The 16,071-nt window shown below is 37.0% G+C and overlaps 1 protein-coding gene across 1 annotated transcript in view; it reads left to right on the top strand.

Moving 5' to 3' along the window:
* Positions 1-16,071, top strand: part of SMCHD1 (structural maintenance of chromosomes flexible hinge domain containing 1) — a 68,711-nt gene that overhangs the window by 4,677 nt on the left and 47,963 nt on the right. The window contains exons 2-10 of the mRNA XM_088524087.1: positions 4,544-4,619; positions 5,070-5,231; positions 10,022-10,104; positions 10,191-10,321; positions 12,257-12,371; positions 12,503-12,622; positions 13,560-13,726; positions 15,051-15,144; positions 15,401-15,611. Coding sequence (XP_088380213.1) covers positions 4,544-4,619; positions 5,070-5,231; positions 10,022-10,104; positions 10,191-10,321; positions 12,257-12,371; positions 12,503-12,622; positions 13,560-13,726; positions 15,051-15,144; positions 15,401-15,611 — 1,159 coding nt within the window. The remainder of the gene's footprint in view (positions 1-4,543; positions 4,620-5,069; positions 5,232-10,021; positions 10,105-10,190; positions 10,322-12,256; positions 12,372-12,502; positions 12,623-13,559; positions 13,727-15,050; positions 15,145-15,400; positions 15,612-16,071) is intronic.

Here is a 16,071-nt window from a genome sequence, read left to right as displayed (position 1 = left end):
TTCAGTCTTCTTTTTTGTTACTCCTGTTTCAGTGGGAAGAAAGGAATAATAGTTTGCATACTTATGTGCAGTTTGGTAAATTATTAAAGTATATGTGTTGCCTGATTTGGGAGGATAAGTGCTTTTTAAGTTCCTGCTCAAAATTGAGTAATGTTGATAGAATAAGATGCATAGTGTCAGCATTCCTTTAGCATTAATTATCCTGGGGCAACTTCTTGGATATAACAGTGTTTTTGCATTCCAAAGATGGAAATGCAAAATTCCATGTTATATTAACGGCATGATGCCGTACAATATATTTTCATGGTAGAAGCCATGTCAAATTGATGTCAAAATCTGTGGCTGATAACTCCATTCATTAATATTTGTGATTGGGCTTTTAAAGACAATTGTTGGTGAATTTCTGATGAAAGTTCATGTGTGTGTCTAGACTCTGAACAAGTCTACAATTAACAGCACCAACCTATACTGCCATGGCTCACTAAAACATGCTTCCTGTTTGTGCTACAAAAATTGGCTTGCAAGTGTCAGCTTTTCTAAAGGTGTTGCAGTTTTGGTTTCAATGTTTTGTGTCTGTCATGTGTGACGCTGTCCTGTTCCTTTAGTTTGAAAAAATAGCACCAGCAGTGATTATTTGCAGTGTTTGCTAATAGACTGGAGAGCCCCTGGAAGCAAGCCAGTGTTATTCCTCCTTCATTTACCACTTCAAGTCTACCTATCTCACTTTGAGCCACGTTGGCATACATATTAAGTTTCACATTTGGTTGTTGAACTCCCTTTTCCTAGGCAGATGGTAAATCCAAAGGCAAAATCCAGGCTAACTTCTTCGTATTACATGTTCTAGTTTGCTCAGTAGCCAGATAAGGCTTTCAGTGTGTGTGGTTGACATCATATCAAATAGCAGCCAGACAAACAGCAGAAGGGCTTTTAGTTATATTTGGTGGACTGTTGTTTTTTTCCATATCTCTTGGTATATAAAGAAGCAAATAAATTGACATTGGTTTAGTTCTAAAGGTTTGGGCAGTCATAGCTCTTGCACACTTTGTTGTGTCTCGCCTGTGAATTGCTCTGGTGAAAGCTTCTTGGATGTCTGGACTTCTTCCTTCAGTTGTCTCGCAATATTTTTTTAGGTTGTTTCATGTCAGAAGTGTTTGCCAACAAATTGAGATGCATGTATGCAATGCTCCAGGTTGAGCCTTCAGTTTATAAAGGATACGTTTCTCTTGCTTGAATAAAGGCAGCTCTTTGGCTTCTGCATGGTTTCTGTTTCAATAGAACTGACTTCCTATTTCAGAAAATATCTCCGTTCAGCTCAGGGGATTTTGCTTGATTTATTACAATTATCACAAACTTTTGATTACTGATTTGGGTATTGAGAAGGGGAAGAAGAAAAATAAGCAGTTAAAGAAAGGATCTTTCTTCCCTCTTCCCCAGGCCCAGCTTCTGTCAAACTCATCTGCTCCCACTTCTTTATCCAAACTGCGCTTGCAGTCCCCTTGCCGTGTCCAGCCCAATTAATTTGGCGTGCAACGCGTGGCTGTTGAGGCTATGTACTTAGCAGGTTCTTTCTGCCTTTCCTCTGTGCTTCCTGTTCCTCTTCCTCTGCCTCCCCATGGGTCACTTGCCAGGCACGGTCCCTGCAAAGGGTTGTGCCTGCTCTGGCATTGGAAGTGGGCCGCAGTCCTCCAGGGATGTCCTTGCTGTGGCATGGAGCACCTCCCTCCAAGAGACCATCTCAAGCCATGTCCCTGGAGATGCCTCCTCCTTTCCTCCTCCTCCGTTTCTCCTTGTGTTTCCTGTATTTCTTCCACTTAGTGGCCACTGCTCTTTCTTAATATATGTTTGAGCAGAGATGCAGTGTATTCCTTTGCCTTTGAGGTTTTGGCACACAGTGGGTTGTTTTTATTGACTATGAGCCAACTGCAACTGGCTGTTACTGCACAGGGCAGTGACCACATCCCACGCTCGTCACCTCTGCAGCTCCTGCTACCCACACCTTGCAGTTTGTGCTCAGTGCACCTGTATGTTGAGCATAGTTATCCGTGGCTTGGCAAGCAATCCAAGTGGTTCTTGGTATGGAGCTTTCTCCTTCCACTCTCCTTCCCACCACCCTCTGCCCCATTACTACTCAGGATCTGGTTCACTGATTTTAATCTTAGGCACTTCTTAGCTGTGTGGATTGTGGCTTGTTTGTTTTGGGAGTTGTTTTGGTATGCATATTGCTGCAGAAGCCTGTTATCCAGCTGAAATCACATGATCCAGCCTTTTTATCAAGATTGGGATCCTCTTGATCAGAATATTGTAGTATTTTAATTTTTACATATGCATGTAATGATCATATATAACAATTTAATCTTTATTTTTACAGAATAGTTTTTACATGTCCACTTATTTCTACAGAACATACTTTTTCCCCGCCTCCTTCCACCTAGATTGGAGCTTGCTTTTCCAAAAGCTTTTTTTCTTTTTGTCATTTCCCCTAAAAAGCCTTCTGTCTGGCTGTTTTGAGGCAATAACTTCCAAGTGCAGGGGCCTTTCTAACTGTAGTGATTCTGTTGTACTGATTGGTATTTCGCGTTGTAAAAAGCTACATTGTAACTGTGAATCTTGACAATTTATGAATAAGCTGCAGATTTACAACCTGAAGACTGATTGCGTTGTTACTTAAATCTTTCTGAAGCTAAGTAGATCCATCTGCTGTGGAAGGTTGGGGGGGAAGACATAATACCCAGCAGAAAGGAGCTCAGCAACAAAACCTCAACTTTAAAGACACTGTGATACGTCTCTTACTGGAGTCTTAATGAGAAATAATACATTTGACCAAATACTGTTTAACAGAATCAAATGACATGCCATTGACTCTTCAACTAAGTTTCTAATAGTTCATTTATTTATTTTTATTTGGGGATAAGCATCATATGCTCCTGTAGACTGTGACAACTACATGATTTCTGCTTGGAACAGTGGGATAACCAGGATTGTGGAGTGGAGGGAAGGAAATGGAATAAATTAAGACCTAGAAGAGGAACTTTCAACCAGAGAAATTTATCTTAAGTTAGCCAAAGTTTACAAAGGATGTAGCCTCTTACATCCCCATGTGGACAAGAAAAATGGGTTATCTGCCATTAAGACTTGCAAACTTAGCCCACAAACCTGCCCCTTAACTTAGTGTGTGTGAGTGCCAACCCATTGGGGTTGAGCAGGAAGGAACTCCTGGCAGGATAGTTGTGGGGAGCACGCACGGTAAAGGCTCGCGGAGCTCTGCCCTGAGGATGTTGCCCTCAGTTGAGTGAAGCCTTCTCAGAAAAGGAGGCAGGACAGGGAGGAGCAGGAGGAGGCTGCCACCACAGAGTAAACAAGGCTAATGTCCTGTCCAAAAATTCATAATATAAGAGGTTACACTGAAGTGATTTGTACAAAGGAAAGTTCAAAAGTAGTATTTATTCCAGACTGTCTTAACTCTGAATATCAGTCTCTTGATGTCATCTCCATTTGCAACAAAGAAAAAGTAATTTAACAACAGGCATTGAGATATTTTGCCCATTTTGGCAATGGATACTAGCCATTATCTAGCCAACTAGGAATATTGAAATCTCTAATGAAGCCTAAGCAAAATTTTAAAATGTTTTTGAATCTGAGCACTGGGAATAGAAAGAAAGAGGTACAGGAAAGAGGAAGCTGATACATGGAGTGCGAGAGAGTTGGGGAAGGTTCTGGCTAAGAGTGTGGAAAGCACCACTTGGAAACACTGGCTGCAGGACCGAGTAGATTAAACAAGATCAAGGTTAGCATTAATTTGATCTTAAGTTTCGAAGCTTTGTGAAAGCAGGAGAAAATACAGATATTTGGATTCTTATTTTTCAGAAAGAGCTGAATGTTGGAGGTCAGGGTGCAGAAATCAGGGCAGACAAGAACATAGCGCTCTATAAAATCTATGTAGGAAGTGGGCTGGAAGCACCAGCATCTTGAGAAATGTAGAAAGAAGGCTGCTTATAAGACTTGAGAACTATAGACTTAAGCCAGAGAAACAGATATTGAGGTTTGAGATAGCGAGAGGTAAAGGTTACTTAGGTTTAGGATATATATATATACATACATATATGTATGTATATGCGCAGAACCAAAGAGCTGTCAACCTAAGGAGAGTCTTTAAAGTGTATCTGACTTTAAGGAAAGTTTGGTCATACTTTAAGAGTGTGGTTAAATATAGGCTCCCCTCTGGGTCATGATTATTGCTGCTGCGGTTTTACAGTCTTTTAGTAGAGCTATTCAAATCTACAACCTGTAAGACAGTTCCTCCTTCATAAAACTTTCTGTTCCATAGAATTTTTTAAACCAAGCAAGAAAACAAAGTACCTTGTTTTCTAGTTTGTTTCTCTTGTATGAACAGTTTTGTTGGAGTTAAGAAAGCAAATGAAGTTCTGGGATTAGACCTACTGTTCTGTTTCTGAGGCAATACAGGAAAAATATTTGGTCATTTTAAATAGTTTTTCACTATTTTCACTATTAGTTTTTCACTACTAAATCTCCTCCAATTTCGTAGGCATTTGGGATATCTTCTGATGAAAAGTTTGTTATCACCATGACAAACAGGAAAGAAATTACAGAAGAGAACTTCAGTAAGTATCAAAGGTGGTGAAATAAATGACACCTATCCCATATATTGATTGTAAATATCACATATGCATGGCTTCTATTACATGTAATCATTAAATAGAACAAAAATCTTTGTCAGATATTGTTACAAAATTGACTTTCACAAAAGCCTTAACTGCTAATTAGTATGATGTTGATTATACAAAGTGGTATTTTGCCTTCCATCATAAATTTCTATACATAACGGGACAAAATAATATAGAAATAGCAGTCACCTGAGGGAACTTGCTTTTTTAAGCTTGGCAATGTAAAAAGATTTTTTGAACTAAATGTTGTTGCCAGGAGATTTAGTAGCCAGTGCCGAAGAAAATAGAGATTACCTGAGGTTATAACTGTACTGGTTTTAAGAACAGAAATAGAATCTAATGATGAAGGGTCTTTACACAATATACTTTGTTTCATTTTCATTGCAGGTGAGCTTGTTCAAGGCGGAGTTACCTTGTATCTGTTACAGACAGCCGATCAGACGCTACTTTCAGCAACAAAGGAACGAATTGACTTTCTGCCGCACTATGATACGCTTGTCAAAAGTGGCATGTATGAGTATTATGCTAGCGAAGGGCAAAATCCTTTGCGTAAGTATTTGCCCAAAGATCTTGTGTAAATTATGAACATAATGTATTTATGAATTATTTAATTTTTAATTGAAGTATGTGAAAAAGTCCTAACTGTAAAATAAAAGCTGTTCTTTAAAAAAATTATTTTCCTAAAAGTCACTCAATACTGCCATATAAGATTGCACATTTACAGAAATGCTTCTTCAAATACTTTCATAAGAACTTTGATCTCAGACTTGTGGTTGTCATCAAGACAGGTCATCAGATTTTTTGTATCTCTTGTACTTAAAATAGATCTTCTATTCAAACTTGATGTACAGCTTTTGCACAAGCTAGGATAGAATTTAGTCTGCTGCTCCACCTGTGGGTCTGCACAGCTAACAGGAGTACAAAAGATTCAACCTGCCAGTGGATACTTAACCTATGAAGTAAAGCAAGGATTCCTTTAAAAAGATGCTGCTTTAATTTTATTTAATTGGTGTATTAAATATTAACTGGTGTTTTTACTAACTTTCTGCTTTGTTTTTATGTTCTTGTATATTTTTTCAGAAAGTTCTGTCTGCACCTATGATCTCTTTTTAAATGTGTATATATCATCGGTAGCACATGCTCAAAATTGTTCTTTTACATGAACTTTTTCAGATACTTTTTGAACCATGTAAAACTTCAACTTTTGTACTACTGGCTTGAACCAACTACCAACCCTTTTCACCTATTGACCTTATTTTTGTATGGTGGGAGTGATAATAAAGCATCATGTGTTATTCACATTTTCTGGCCAATTGCAGATCTTAATTGTTCGTTTTTTCCAGGCTTGTGCATTCTGTTCCGCTTAGTTAAGGCTCTTGCTTTTACATTTTGTGAACAAAGTGAATAAAAAACAAGTATAACAGTGTAAACTAGCCTGTGTCCCTTGTCTGTGCAAGGCTTGTTAATTTTTGTTAGATGCTTCTGTCTCTCTAGGTCAGCTCAGGGCTTTTGTGAAGGACCAAGACCAAGTGCTATTTCATTACCTTGTGACAGTGAACTGATTGCTGAACCTGATAGTGTTGTGTTGAAAATGACTACCTATGTGTGCCAGTCATTGCTTGGAGTAGCCATCCAAGGGTTTTTCACGGAAGGATTAGGGAATCTTGCTCCTGTGAAACTGTTCTTTAGTATCCTATAATGGTCTGAGTCAGAAAAGATTTCTAGAGGTCAAATTGTCTAATCCCTGCTCAAAGCAAGGCTGTTTACGTTGCAAAGCTGAGGGACTTGTGCTATTGCGTTTTGAACATCCCAAAGAAGTTCCGCAATCTGTTGGGCAACCTGTCCTAGTATTTGACCACTGTCATGGTTTAAAAAAACAAAAATCCATGTATATGATGAATTTTCCGTGTTCTAGCTGGCCTTGCCTCTTCTCCTATTTCTGTGCACTTCCAAAAAGCATCTCACTTCACATCTTCTTTGTATCTTCCAATTAGGTACTTGTAATAAGATCTCCCTTAGCTTTTTCTTCTTAAGCCTGACCTGTCTTATGTTCATTCCACCTTTCCTTGTATGCTGTGCACTCCCTCCCCCTCATTGCCTGGTGGCCTCCTCTGCATCACTTCAGCATGTCAGTGTCTTTCGGGGGGAAACTGAAAGTAGACAAAAACAGGTCCCAAAAGCACTAAATAGAGAAGCGGCTACACTTTTTAATGCAGCCCTGCATGTTGTAGGGTGCCTTAGCCAAAGGGGCACTCTGCTATCTCATGTTGAGCTTGATGTCCACCACAACCTTCAGACTATTTTTCTAAAAGCTGCCTTATCCCCCGTCTGCATGGATGTCCTGGGTCCCTGGTGAAAGGTTTTCCATCTGCCTTTGCTCAACTTCACTAGGTTCCTTTCTGCCCACTCTTCCAGCCTGCCAGGGTCCTTCTTAGGGACAGCCCTGGCTTCCAATGTATTGACCACTCTCCCAAATTTGCGTTTAGCTCTGAACTTAATGAGTGCAGTCTGTTCCAACAGCTAGGTTGTTAATAGAAACATAAGTGTTATTGATCTCACTATGGATCTGCGAGAGACCCTGCTATTACCTGGCTGCCCACTGGAACTCTGTGGTGCTGATCACAACCTCTACTCTATTACGTTTGCCTACCCAGCAGTCAGCCCATAGTGACACTGGGGGAGACCATGTCAAAGACATTGCTAAGGTATCTACATCTCTTGCTCTCCTCTTATCCACTGAGCCATTCATCCCATTGTAGCAGGCAAAGGCTATATGCTACCTTTTCATCTTTTAACATTTTTTTCCAACTTGGGAATAACAGAACCAGTAGAGATAAAGATGACCCCCCTGTTCATCTTAATCATCATCTGTATCAAGAATTTATTACTCAAGAGGTTTCCTGGATTAGTTGCTGTGTTTTTCTCCAGCCCAGATACTGGGATGATTAAGGCCCCCCAGCTAGGGCCTATGACCAAGGTTCTTACTCCAGCTGTCGAATTAAAACTTGGCATTGGTCACCCCTCTGTACCTTACCTGTGAGGGCTTGACTAACTGGTATCCTTTCTTCTCTTTTCCTTTCCTCATAAGGAATATTTTCCACTTTTGTTGCCTCTCGTTATAATCACTTCCCTGCTGTACTGATTGTGTCAATCCCTGCATTATTCAGTACATTTTTTCTTAACAATGAATGAAGTATGTGTAAAAATCCTGTTGACTGTCATCTACTTCAAAAGGATCCAAAGTTAAAGTGCATTGCATAAAGCTAACAAAGTGTGTAACTCCACTGATCCCTTCTCATAGTGTCCAGGGATCTTGTAACAAGGTAAAATCTTTCATCCACATGTGAAAATATTAAAAATATTTTACAGTATGATCTGAATGTTCAGCATAGGAGCATCTTTGGCAGAGACTTAGTGCATTCCCGAAATACTGAAACACGGGGAAAGTATATCCACAAGAGAGGAAAAGATTTTGACTGTGCCTGGCAAGGGGGCCTAGATGTCAAAGTTTCTTGACTATTTGCTGTAGTTAAAAAAATCCTGAAATTCTGTTTGGGAGCATCTGGCAGTTGCTCATCATCAGCACACATTTGCTGCTTTCTCTCCCCTAATAGCATTGCCCAAAGACCTAAAGAATGTTTATTCACGGATCAGAGACCGACTTAGACGTGGGATCTCAACATTGTCTTTTGAGAGTTTGTTATTTCTTTAGTAAACTTTCTAGAAGTTTACCTCTTATTGCTCAGCTGCTAACCAGGGTTTCGTGGTATCATTCTCACTCGAAGGGAGTGAGCAAGCTTCAGCACTTATGAGGAACTTTTCACATGCCTCATTTTATAAAGTGTTACAAAGAGACCAAGGAAAATTCTTCAAGGAGGTTTCACACTCTAGATGCACTACATCCATTCATGTTACTACAAGAGTAAAGCCTAAAATGGTCCAGAATTTTTGGTACTACTTTTTGTCCTAGTTCTCGAGTCCTAAAGCCAGAAGATAAATTTTAGTTCTCGTTCTGTTATTATGTTATTGGTGTACTTTTTTTTCCTAGCTTGTTTCTAAACCTCAGTCTTTGAAACCACAATGAAGTCATTTATGACATTCTGAAAAATGTATTCAAAATTCACTAAACAGTTTTGTTAAGCTACTTTTATTTAGTAAATGCTAAATTGTTGTTAGAGCAGATAGCAGCTTTGAGTGTGTTCATGTGTACTGCAGCTGATACTATGTTTTCACATCTCTAAGGATATGCCTGGCCAGTTTCATGTATTGACATCTGTACTTGACAACAAAGTGGCATTTTTCTTTGTAAGAAAGAAAGAATGTTTTGTAAGAATACATCTCAGGAGAGATGCTCAGCTATTAGGTTGTTTCTTGTTAGCAGTGAAAAAGATTGCAAGGAAACTAAAAACTCTTTTTAAACTTCATAAAGAGGTGATAGAAGATGCTAAGTGCTACAACAGTAATGCTGTAAGATACTAAAAGTAAAGAGATTAAGTTTGCATATATGATGTTTATGGCCAGTGTAATCATGCAGCAGCACAAGGGCCATTTAAACTGTAGGAGTAAAGCTCTTTTATCAGAGAGAATAAAATGAAATGTTTATTCTGTTCCCTAGGTCTGATTAACCAGAGCAAATTAATCAGAACATCATGGGTTTTTCTTCCAGGTTGATGGTGTTTTCCTAAATTAAATTTGTTTTTTTTTTTTTTTAACAAATATTAGCTACTAAGGGGAATACAAAAACAAGTATTAATGTTTAGCAAAACAGCTTTTGCAATTAGTTTGGATTATGATTTCTGCCATGTGTCTGACAGAACTACAGTTGTATTTACCATTCATTAAATTCTTTAGCTATTTTTGCAATTTCTTTATGTTTTTACTTTTCTAAATAAATAGCTTTCACTTTTGAAAATCTGCCTTTTTTTTGCAAAAAATTCAGTCCTCAATTCCTCAGTTCCTCAATTGTATCTCTTTTTTCTTGCATATGAAAGTCTTTGCAAAATCCCAAGACTTTCATGTGTCTTAAAAAGGCGTTCCTCATCATTACACTTGCTTACTAGTTCATCAGTGTTCTTGCATTCCAGTAATTGCATTCCCTTGTCAGCAGATAGGTGAGAGAATCAGAGGGTAAACAGATCATAAAATATACATATGAAAGTTTGTATAAATCACTGTTAAATAATTTTGATCATTCTGACAGTGCGTATATCTTGTTCGTTGTACGTTAGGCAGTGTATTATCCTATGTGCACAGGAAAAATTATTGCAAGTGTGTGTCTGGTTTGTGTTATCCTTTGAGACTAAGATCTTCATAGGGTTATTCTTTTTTAATTTCTTTAGCATTTGCCCTTGCTGAGTTGATTGACAATTCTCTATCAGCTACGTCCAGAAATACTGGTATTCGGAGCATACAGATAAAATTGGTAAGATAGAAATATTATCCTTTTTCAGCTGACATTTTGAGTATATTTTATTTTTTGGTACTCCTTTCATTTTGTATTTTTCCCAGTTATTTGATGACTCCCAAGGAAAACCAGCAGTTGCAGTGATTGATAATGGAAGAGGAATGACTTCTAAACAGCTTAACAACTGGGCTGTGTATAGATTGTCAAAGTTTACAAGACAAGGTGACTTCGAGAGGTTAGAAGGTTTTAATCATTTTTACAACAAAAAATGGCAAACTGTAAAAAGGTTCTGTGTATTCTGTGTAAAAATATTCCATTCTGTGTAGAATATTCCATTTATTTCAAGACGCATCTCGCTGCTGACACTTAGCTCTAAAGTTCTCATTTTTTTACTATGGATTACTCACATCTACATGCTCTGTAGATAGGAAATTGGGAAGCTTTGTAATAAAAAATGCGTGGCTGACATCTAGGATAACTTTGAGAACATGGCAATGAAAGTTGTTACACATTGTATAGTACTAAATACAGAGAAGGAAAATGGAAGACTTTCTTTTTTTAAATTATTCTCATGGACTTCCCTAAGCTGTCCTGTCTCGGACTTGCCTATCTACAGTTAGGAGCATTCTGTGTTCTGTCAGTTTTCATAGTGAGTTCCTCTTATTACGTGGATGCCTCTCAGTAGCCCATTAAGCAGTGCATTCAGTGTCTGTCATGCTGCTGTTTCCCCAAGGGAATGCAAGGTGTTGGTTTAGATTTTTCTTTCATCTTCTAACTTAGTGAGGTGTGCATTGTATCTTAAAATTATGCATAAAGATGTTTCTGTTTACTGAAGAAGGTTAAGTGAAAGAAATGCGCTTTGCATGTAAAGCAGAAGGCAGTTTTATGGTGGTTCTTGGTGCTTATAAGAATTGTGCGTTTCTGCATCTGCTCCCAAGAAATTTGCAGCATGCACAACAGGCTTTACCTGCAGAAAATCTTAGAGGAGCAAAGTTGTGTGCAGTTCTCAACCCCTAGTCACTTTGTAAATACCTTAAGCCTAGGACACTAAATTTGAAGATGAGGATCATAGGATAAGTAAATTATCATTGGAGCTAATCTGAAAAGTAATAGGGCAGTATAAGTGATTGATACAGCTGAGAAGATTTTTCTGTATTGGATACATCTACAAATACAGCAATCATTGTCTGTCAAGCAAGTGGAGATAGGTATATAAAAAGTATGTCTGGGTCATCTTACCCAGTCATATGTATGGAAATATTTATTTCTGAAACTGCCGTAAAAAAAATTACAGCAGGTATGTAGGTATGTGTAGTGTTTTCAAGCTACAGGTTCAAACTGTGGCTTGATAACATTCAATGGGAACATAGCTGTAAATGATACCAGGTGAGCTAACTACTCCATGTTTTCATTTGGGAGTGCTACAATGGAAACATAGGTTTGTTTGTCCTACTACTTGGTTAGATTAGATAAGGCTGCTAATCTGTCAAAGCTGAATGAAAAGACATGGAATTTAAGTAGTGGTGATATTTGTAGCTATATCTCCAAGACTGCATTTAAAGAGATTATGATTCATTATAACTCAAAATTGTTTCTGTGGAAGGATGATGTCATAAAAAAGTAGGACTGCTTCATAATCTTTTTATTTGCAGAAGATTTACGGTAAATATTGAGCACAAAGGAGAGCATGGATGGATTTGCCTTCTACCTTCTGCTGTTTAAACTTGCTTATGATTCCTGTTACTTTGGTACTTAGCACACAGACCTGTTGTGCATATCCTTATTGCAGTGTTTACACTGAAAAATTCACTTTGTTGTTCTAGGCAGTTTCTGTTTGTAGCAGATTGTCCTTGCCAAATCTTTTATCATCTTTCATCCAGATTTCACCATTAAAAATGCATATATAGGGTCATAGGCAGAAGATTGATTCAGAGAGTTACATGTATATGGCTGAAAAAGTTTTAGTGTGCCAAAAGGGCCAAAGTACATTGAGAATTTTTGGTACACAGGCTTTAATCCTGTAACTACAATAGGTCTTAAATAAAGTGCATTTGAATAAAGTGACTGCAAGAAGTGTTTAATAAAAATCATTTACATGTGGTGTTTCCTTTTTAATGAAATCTGCCTTGAGAAGAATTGTTAAAGTTACTAACACCACTTCTACTCTCAGTGATCATTCAGGATATGTGCGCCCTTTGCCAGTGCCTCGTAGTTTAAATAGTGATATCTCATATTTTGGAGTTGGAGGTAAACAAGCAGTGTTCTTCGTTGGACAGTGTGCTAGAGTAAGTAGATGTCAATCTTCATTTTAAAATGTTTTTACAGTTATTATCCTAGTTCATATGATTAGATTGTTGTAATGTTATGTTTTTTCAAACTCTTGTTTTGATTCAATTTTTTTTTCTGTAATAAACAGATGATAAGCAAACCCGTGGATTCTCAGGATGTTCATGAGTTTGTCCTTTCTAAAGAGGATTTTGAAAAGAAGGAGAAAAACAAAGAAGCAATATATAGCGGGTTCATTAGAAACAGGAAGGTAAAACAGCCTTTATGCTTTTTCTTTTTTAATTAAAATTTTTTTCCAGGGTAACATGATTCCGCTATATAATATTCCTGTAATGCTTACCTGGCAGATGCCTGTTCTTATGCATCGTTTTCAGACCAGACTATAAAAGGAAGTAACAGGAAACATGAGGACAGTATATCATAGGACTTGAGCTGTTTGTGATTCTTTTTAGCTTTTCATTTTAGCTTAAAAGACAGAAATACCATAGCTCGACATAGCAGGTTGAGAAAAACAACTGAAATTATGTTTCTAAGAACTGTATTGCTGCATGCGAAACACAAAAATATCAGACTCTTAGGTATTAATATATTAGGCAAGTTGACAGTGCTCATTAATAAATATTGTGTGGAACTACAGGGAAGAAATACCCTATATATGAGAGAAGAGTCAACCTAGACCAGCAAAACCCAGCACTTGCACAAATCTTCACCAGTTTTGCTGAATATTTCAGCTGGAGCTGAGGACTCACCCTTTCTGTCCAGCAACCAAAACACATTACTACCACTTTGATTTCTTTACTAGAAAGCAGCCTTGCTATTTTAAAACAAAACTCTATGCAAGAATTCTGCGTCAGGAAAATATCTGTCTTGTATACACAGTGATTGCATTTTACAGATGAGGGCATGTATCACATAATGCCACATTAAACATTTAATGCAATTCTAGACTGACTGTTTCAAACTCTATAATGAGAATGAATTGAGAATAAACTGGATCAAGGATGTTAGATTCTGACAGTTAACTAACTTTAATTTGAAAACTTTTATAGGAAGCATTAGTTTTTTGTGATATTTAGCATCATATGGTCTACATTTCTTTTTGCTCTGTATTTAATCCCTTTCAAAGCTGAAGGGAGTTCAGAAATTCAGCTTACATTCATACTCCTATTATTTTACTCTTTTTATAGCCATCTGATTCTTCTCACATCACAAGTGATGATGAAAGATTTCTTCATAATCTAATACTAGAAGAAAGGGATAAAGAGAGTTTCACAGCAGTTGTCATTACAGGTGTACAACCAGATCATATGCAGTACTTGAAAAACTATTTTCATCTTTGGACAAGGCAGCTGGCGTAAGTTGGTGATTTGTATTTGATTTAAAAGTGAAGTAGTGACAAGGTCAGATTATTATATATATATTTTTTGTAATTCATTTTTGACTTCATTCCTGTTCATAAATATATTTTGCTGATGTCCAGCTAGGCTTTTTAGGTAAGTATTTTTTTTTTAAACTAGCACAAGTGTAGAGGTCCCCAAACCAAACAAACATATTTACAAAGATCAGTATCAGTTTTGCTTGATATTTGATACTTAGTTGTAATGAGACTATTAATGAATATGTTTATCAGTAATTGTTAATAATTAACATATTCACAGTAGCCATAACTAAATTAGTGACTTAATAGTTAGTGTAACTCTTATTTAATAATAGCATAATAAGCTATTTCTCTTAAGGTTATACTCCCAACTTTAGCATTTTCATTTGTTCATAGTCGTTCATCTTTTACAGTTTAAAAAAAGCTGCTGCTTCATTCTAGTTTAGGAGGGAGAACAATGTTTGAAGGTACCGTTTTCCAGTAGTTTCGTCAATGGGCCTGCAGGACCTGCAGATACCTATGGAGGTTATTTTTTAAGAGGGTAGATCTGTCTGTTTATGTAAAAAGCTATGAAATCATAATCAAATTTTGAAATCTAGCAAATCATGGATACCTTAATATATGAAACATCATTTGCTGTTCTGTGTAAGCACATTGTGGCTGAACCCCTTTTTAACGATACGAAAATCTATATTGATGAGTAGCTTGGCTCCCCCATTGGCTTCCTGCTGCTCCTTTGATGATTACCCACACTTACATGTGGGTTTGGTCATTCTTAGGGTCTCTTGGCCTGGTGGAACTACTCCTGTTTGAGATGAAACTCTATGCTATATAGTTCCGCAGCATTATTCCGGCCGGATTCATTCCCTTAGACACCTCCACACACCATCATGCTATGCCTGCTGCCCTGCATGCATCATCTCGGGTTCATTTGCTCTAATAGGCTAGTCCATTTGCTCTAATAGGCATAGACCCCCCATCTTTTCAGATGCAATGAGAAAGAGGAGGGGAGATGAACAACCAAAATTATTATGTCTTAAGGCCATGAGAACACCTCTTGAGGTGCAGAGGATTATATATGCAAAATGTTAAGTATTTTTGACATGCTTGTCTGCTCTCAAGTCTCAAGCAGTGAGACAATGAGGAACTTTGAGAAGCAAGATTCCTCCTTGGGGTACATTTAGTAGGATGGATGTCAGAAGCAAAGAAATTGTAAACACTTGTAGGTGTTGATAATAAGTTGAATATTCATTTTTTATTTCCATTTTTGAGGTTTATTTTTATTTAAAATATATTTCAGACATATCTATCATTATTATATACATGGACCAAAAGGAAATGAAACTAATGCTGCAGTCAAGGATGTGGGCCCTTTCAACAACATTGACATTCAGGTAAGTTTTATATCTATCAATTAAAACTCTTCTTTGATGGCAACTTAATCCATGTGGTACCTGTTTCTTTTTAATTATGCAGTTTGCACTACTATTTTAAGAGGTATGTAATTTAATTTCTGAAAAGTAATGTTATTTTTCATTGTGGTACAGGAACTAATTCATTTTTCTAATGTAGTTATGCAAATGTCACAAATGTTAATTGCATTAGTCTTTTTGTGCAAGGAAGAATCAACTTGTTTTATTTTTGTTCTAGATCTCATTGTTTGAAAAAGGAAAAATACCAAAGATTATCAATCTTAGGGAGATCAGAGATGACATGCAGACATTGTATATAAATACTGCATCAGAGAGTTTTGAGTTTAAGGCACACGTTGACGGAGAAGGTATAGTGGAAGGGATTATTCGATATCATCCCTTCCTCTACGATAAAGAAACATACCCTGATGATCCATGCTTTCCATCAAGTAAGTGAAATATTTCATTGTTTATTTTATTACTGCTTACTGTGGCTGAACCCCTTTAAACATGTAAACATGTACACTTTAAACACTTTAAACATGTAAACATGTAAATTTTCTACTGCAGAATACTGCAGAAATACTTCTGGATTTCATTATCTATCAAACATGAACAGAAATTTTGGAGACAATTTTTGTTTTACTCTCTATACTAGAAAATTTGAGGAACATTATATTCTTCATTTTTATGACAATCTCTTATTATAGATAACCCTATTACTCTTAAGTGTTTTAGTGAAATAGATGATGTGTGATTATCCGAGAGAAGAATGGAACAATTTAAATTGAAGTGTAAATTGTAATCTAAACTGGGATTTGTTAGAATAGAAAAGTTTACATCCTAAAATTGTAGTGTTGTTTGTGTAAACCAAGTCTTTGACATAATTCCCTCTGATTTCAAACCATA

This window comes from Tinamus guttatus, unplaced genomic scaffold (assembly GCF_059628265.1).
Source record: "Tinamus guttatus ecotype Peru unplaced genomic scaffold, ASM5962826v1 Tinamus_guttatus_pri_ptg000203l, whole genome shotgun sequence".
NCBI lineage: Eukaryota > Metazoa > Chordata > Aves > Tinamiformes > Tinamidae > Tinamus > Tinamus guttatus.
This window is presented reverse-complemented; position numbering and strand designations above follow the sequence as displayed.